The sequence below is a fragment of the Andrographis paniculata genome, unplaced genomic scaffold (assembly GCF_009805555.1).
Source record: "Andrographis paniculata isolate CXL003 unplaced genomic scaffold, ASM980555v1 Contig22END, whole genome shotgun sequence".
NCBI lineage: Eukaryota > Viridiplantae > Streptophyta > Magnoliopsida > Lamiales > Acanthaceae > Andrographis > Andrographis paniculata.
Window position 1 is genome coordinate 2040586 of NW_026137513.1, and position 6091 is coordinate 2046676.

Below are 6091 nucleotides of genomic sequence, written 5' to 3' on the forward strand. Positions count from 1 at the left end.
ATTCCTAAGGAGGAGAAATAATATATTTTAATACTCTCTTCGTCCCATAATAAATTGTCTATTTTTTTATTTTGATCAGTTTCATTATAAAGTATTTATTCTTTTTTTTAATAATTGTACTATGTACATAATATTACAAATACTCTTACAACATAAAATATATTACATAAATGTCATTACATTTATATTACACAATACCAATAAAGTTATTTTAATTTATTTTATTTTATTCCTACTATATACCAATATAGTACTGATATACCTTAAACTCCGTGTAAAGAATAAATAGATATATATTTAAGGGATGAAGAGGGTAGTTTACTAGTAGCTAGTAATAGGGGTGAAAATAGGTCGGACAAGCTTTGACTAAATAGGCCAGACTTGTTTTATAAAATTAAAGCATAAATTTGTCTATCCGTCTGTTAAAATATATCTTTGAGGTTGAGGCATTGCTTATTTTAAAGATTGGTCTGACCTAGGAGCCTATTTAAAAATCTATATAATATTATATTTTTATTTTCAAACTTAATATTTGTAAAAGAAATAAATATAATTATCTATTATATATCATAAGTCAATTAAAATAAATTAATCTTTTATATTTTTTATTGTTACCAAATATAATTTTTTATGAATTATAAATAATTAAAAACATAATATTTGTATATATTAAATAATATATATATAAATATATAAGCATGCCGGCCTAATAGGTCAAAAAGATTTTTTGTAAAGTTTAAGTCTCGTTTTATTTTAAAAGGCTTAAAAATATACATAAATATAATAATTTTAGTAAACAGGCCAAATCAGACTGTAGATTTCTAGTAGGATGCTTGGCCAATTTCCATCCTTAGTTAGTAGATGATACTTCCTCCATCCATCTCTAAAAGATAACATTTATCTCTGTGTCATTGTAATTGACGGTTAAAAATATTTTTATATTTGTATAATATTTTGTACAAATATTTTTCTATTAGTATTATAAGACAATAATTGAAGTATTTTTTAATTTTTTTTTATTTGTACTATGTTCGATATAATAATTAATATTAAAAAATTAACACGCAAACAATTAATTAATGAGACTTTAATAATTCTATTTATTAATAGAAAATTTATTAAGAATGAGAGTGAGAATGTAAATTATATATTGAAGTAGACATAAATAAAATTATGAATACATAAAAAGATAGTACTATCAAAGAACTAATGTATGAATTTTAGTATTTTACCATATTATTAACTAAAGAAAATCTAACGTGGTTTTTTATTACAATTTCAAATTAAAATAAAGACTATTTATTTGATAATATTTTTAGTAAAAAATATAATTTTTTTTTACAAAAATATGTCATCAAAATATTATTTAAATAAAAATTTAAATTAATATATTTTAAATCAATTTTAAATACAACTAACAAACTAATATTTTCAATTAAAAGAAATGGTAAGGACAAAATAATTTTTATATTACATTTTAAATTATTAGTAAAATGTACTAATATTTATTAAATTAATTTTTAAATTAAATGAATCATTATCGACCAATAAAATATAAAAATTATTTTAAATAAAAAACGAATATTTAATTATGATATTAATAATTTTAAAAATGGAAAAATAGTGAATTCAAAAAAGGTGTTTTGAATGGTTACTAAAACCGGAAAAGCCATCTGTAATAAAATCAATATAAAAATATCTGAAGTAAGTAAATAAACAAAAGTTCTCTAAACGATTACGAAACTGATTTGACGTACAACTCCCAGATTGCCCATATCTCCGCCACGTGGCGCCAATCCCGCCGCGTGGTCGAAACCTCTCAAACCCTCCCTCATTAATGGCGGCCACGCTTTCCAAACCCACTTTTAAATGCCTCCATTTCCAAGCTCCCAACCACCTCCCCATTCTCTTCAATTCCAAAATCCCTCCACCGCCGGAGAAATGAATCCGCTCGCCGCCGCCGTCGCCGCCGCCGCGCTCCTCTGCCTCGGAATGGCCTCCGCCGCCGACAACTCGCTGGCGACCAAGTGCGCGGCGGAGTTCCAGAAGGTGACGCAGTGCCTCCCCTTCGCCACGAACAAAGCCGCGGAGCCGAGCAAGCAGTGCTGCGACGCCGTAGCCGAGCTGAAGAACACCGATCCGGCTTGCCTATGCTTTATAATTCAGCAGATCCACAACGGCTCCAACGAAGCCGTCAAGAGCATGGGCGTGCAGGAGGAGCGCCTCCTCCAGCTCCCCTCCGCCTGCAAATTGGCCAACGCCAGCGTCGCCGAATGCCCCAGTAAGTCTTTTCATTTTCCGATCCGCCGGAAATTTTGCATCCGATTGTCAGTTTCATTAAATTTTTTTTTTTTTTTTTTTTTAACTTTTCGTTGTTTGCGCTGAACAGAGCTTCTGCACTTGGCGCCGAACTCGCCTGACGCGGCGATCTTCAACAATGTCACGGCGGCGCCGACCACCGCCGCGCCTTCTGGCGGCGGCGGTTCATCCGCGCCTGCAAAAGATGATGGGATTCGGCTGGAGCCGCAACTGATCGGATGTGTGGTGGTCGCCGCCGCAGCATTGTTGTTGGTCGGATTTCCCGGCGCCGGCGCCGGCGTGATTTGAGTTTGGGGATTTTTTGGTGTATTAAGGCGATGTTTGTTTACATTTGATTAATGTGATGTCATGTGTTTTTCACTTCATTTAGATCTATGATTATTATTATTATTATTATTATTAATTAGCTTTTTGTTGACTTTATTAGACCTCGATTTGCACATTTCAAGTATAATGGAGTAATAATAAAGTAATTTTCATGTCCTCTATTTATTTATTTATTTATTTATCATTATGTATGGTTAAGTTGCTCTATTTATTTATTTATTTATCATTATGTATGGTTAAGTTGCTCTCGTAAGTCTTAGCAGATAAAACAATTTATTTACGAGTGTATGACTCATGACTGAAATTATAACATGTGTTTGTCTGAATTATTATTATTGCTACTCAATATAATGTTATTTTATTTATGTGTGTTGCAATGCAGGCTTAGATCCCGAGACGCAGGGTAGGGTTTTAATTCATAATCTTAAAGTTCACGAATATATCATTATACCACCGGACTATAACTATTATTTTATATTAAGATTATTAACTGAAAAGATGGCTATACAAAACAGAATTTTCCAAGATCTTGTGCATCGAGCACATATATATATATATACAATTGCCATTCATTCTAGTTTGATTTTTGGCTAATTTGGAGTAATTGAATTTGATTTGTTAATTTTCTCTGCAAGAATGGGTAGCTGTTCAAACTTGCAACGGACCTGCTCTCGTACAAAATGATAATCAAGAGCTAAGTGTTTCATTCGGGAGTGAAAGACTGGATTGACACTAAGTATGTGGCACCAATATTGTCATACAGGAAGATAGGTGGTTTCTCGAATGGGGACTTGTAATTCGTGCAACAAGTTTGTAAGCCATTTGACTTTAGCTGCAGCATTGGCTAACGATCGGTATTCAGCCTTGGTTGAGCTTCGAGTAACAATTTTCTATTTAGTAGATTTCCAAGAGATTGGATTGCGACCTAAATATACCACATAGCCACTCGTAGAGGTTCGATCATCGAGGTTGCCCCCCCCCCCCCCAATCGGCATCACTGAAGGCAGTTATGGTTGTGAAACTGCACATCTTTAAGGAAAGACCATGATTTACTGTACCTTTGAGGTAGCGGAGCGTACGTTTTGCCATGATCCAATGATTAGCTGTTGGATTATGCATGGATTGTGCTAGTCTATTGACAGAGAAGGCAATATCCGGTCTCGTCAATAGGTCATATTGCAGAGACCCAAGAAGTTGCCAAAACTCGGTGGCATTTGTCTCACTCGAACCATCATTGGCTGTAATTTTGGTTGTAATTTTGGTTGTGGTCGACATGGATGTTGACGTGGGTTTCGCTCCTTCCATGTTGAACTGTTCAAGGATATAAAGAAAATTGCAAAAAATATCTCAGACTTATACTTTATTACTACTTTTGTCCTGTATTTATCTTCCTGTCAAAATATATCACACATGTTTACAAAAGTCGTTATTTATGTCAGTTGCCCGCGCGTGGCATTCACACTATGCGCCCTTAAGCGCAATCACGCGCAGCCACACGTGGCCAAATGATAGTTATAGCAACTTTTACAAACATGTAGAATATATTTTACCAGGAAGATAAATACAGGACAAAAGTGATAATGAGGTATACGTGTGGGATATTTTTTGCAATTTTCCCCAATGATATATTTTCGTTGAAGGAGAAGTAGACCGTCGGTAGTGTATATGACTTCTAATCCCAAAAAATAACTTAGGGTACCGAGATCCTTCAGGAAAAACCGCTTAGATAATTCTTGAACAAATTTTTGTATAGCAGCCTTGTTATTTCCTGCAATAAGCAGATCATCAACATAAACTAAAAAGTAAATTATATTACTGTTGTGATTGTACACAAAGATAGATGCATCTGCGGAAGTGCCATGAAATCCATAGTTCATAACAAAGTGGCTGAGTTCTTTGAAGCAGGCCCGAGGAGTCTACTTGAGCACGTAGATAGCTTTGTTTAATTTGCATACATAATCTTTTTTGTCTTTGTCGATGAATCATCGTGGTTAAGCCATGTAGGCATCTTCGTCTATAGTACCCTGTAGAAAAGAATTATTGACATCAAGGTGATTGAGGATCCAACCATTAGAGACAAAAATGGCGAGAACCGTTTGGATAGTAGATGGTTTAATGACAGGGCTGAATGTATCTTTGAAATCAATTCCCGGACGTTGATGAAACCCTTTCACAACTAATCTCGCTTTGAATCTCTCGATTGAGCCATCTGGATTTCTTTTGATTCGGAACACCCACCTATTTTCAATAATATTCTGGTCGGGATTCGGAGGGACGAGAGTCCATGTGTTATTGGCAGTTAAGGCATGAAACTCGGTTTCCATAGCTTCTCTCCATTCGACCAGCTTCATAGCTTCTATGGCACTCCTAGGTTCAATTAAAAAACTAATTGAGCTATCCATGATTTGGTAAATGTATTTTGGGTTTGGTTTTCGGATGCCCGATTGTAGTCTTATTTGCATAGGGTGGATGTTAGTGGTTAGGTTTTGATTAGACGTGGTAGTTAGGGAATCAGGACAATGAGATGGTGTAATGGGGAGAGAGTCAACATCGGTTTAAGGGTCGAAAGTGGGTAAGACTTATGTAGGTGAGAATGTAGAATCAAGGTACGAGTGAGAAGGTGCAGAAAAAATAGATGTTAGCAAAGGACTTTGGTCAAGTGACGTACCTATGGTAGATTGGTTTGCCGGGGAAACACCGGCTGTAGGAACAATTTGGGCGATCTCTCGTTCCTAGGGCATTTCCATTATGGGCTTTTGAATATAAAAAAATTTCTCTTTAAATGGAAAAAATATGTTCAACAAATCTAACATGCCTAGATAAAATTAATTTTTTTGTGAATGGGATCAAAACATTTATATGCACTTTGTATGGGGTGAATACCCGACAAAAACACATGGTTTAGAATTAGCATTGAGTTTTCCTGCTTTAAATGGTTTAATCCAAGGGTAGCAAAGGCACCCAAAAATTTTCAATTTGAAATAATTGGGTTCATGTTGGAACAAGAGTTCAAATGGAGTATGATTTTGTAAAGTATGTGTGGTCATCCTATTAATTAAGTAAACTGCTGTGTGAAAAGAAAATACCCAAAAGTCACCAAGCATACGAGCATCATGTAATAAGGATAAATCTATCTCAACTATATGTCTATGCTTCCTTTTGCAGATTCCGTTGTGTTCCGAGGTATGAGGTAGGCTTGTCAAATGTGTAATCCCATGATCATTAAAAAACTTAGTGAGCCCCATATACTCACCACCGTTATCAGTAAAGAGTGTAACAATTTTATTTCCCATGAGATTTTCAATTTTGGCTTTAAAAACTGGAAAAATTGTTTGAACATCAGATTTATATGTTATTGGATAAAGCCAAGTAAAACGGGTAAAAATGATCTACAAAAATTATATAATAGTGATGACCGTCAAAGGAATTAATTTTGGGGCTTCCT

General features: G+C 34.6%; 1 protein-coding gene across 1 annotated transcript; it reads left to right on the forward strand.

The window, feature by feature from the left end:
* The first annotated feature begins 1854 nt into the window (after nucleotides 1–1854).
* Nucleotides 1855–2807, forward strand: LOC127245649 (non-specific lipid transfer protein GPI-anchored 1). The gene is made up of 2 exons (XM_051266650.1): nucleotides 1855–2281; nucleotides 2390–2807. Exons 1-2 carry the CDS (start codon nucleotides 1870–1872, stop codon nucleotides 2605–2607), a joined length of 630 nt encoding a protein of 209 aa, XP_051122607.1. The 5' UTR covers nucleotides 1855–1869; the 3' UTR covers nucleotides 2608–2807.
* The last annotated feature ends 3284 nt before the right edge of the window (nucleotides 2808–6091 follow it).

Bases quoted from the DNA above. Each gene is read 5' to 3' on its own strand.
- LOC127245649 (XM_051266650.1), top strand. From the start codon at position 1,870: ATGCCTCCATTTCCAAGCTCCCAACCACCTCCCCATTCTCTTCAATTC. The intron at 2,282-2,389 runs GTAAGTCTTTTC...TGCGCTGAACAG, and splicing joins CAGCGTCGCCGAATGCCCCA to AGCTTCTGCACTTGGCGCCG.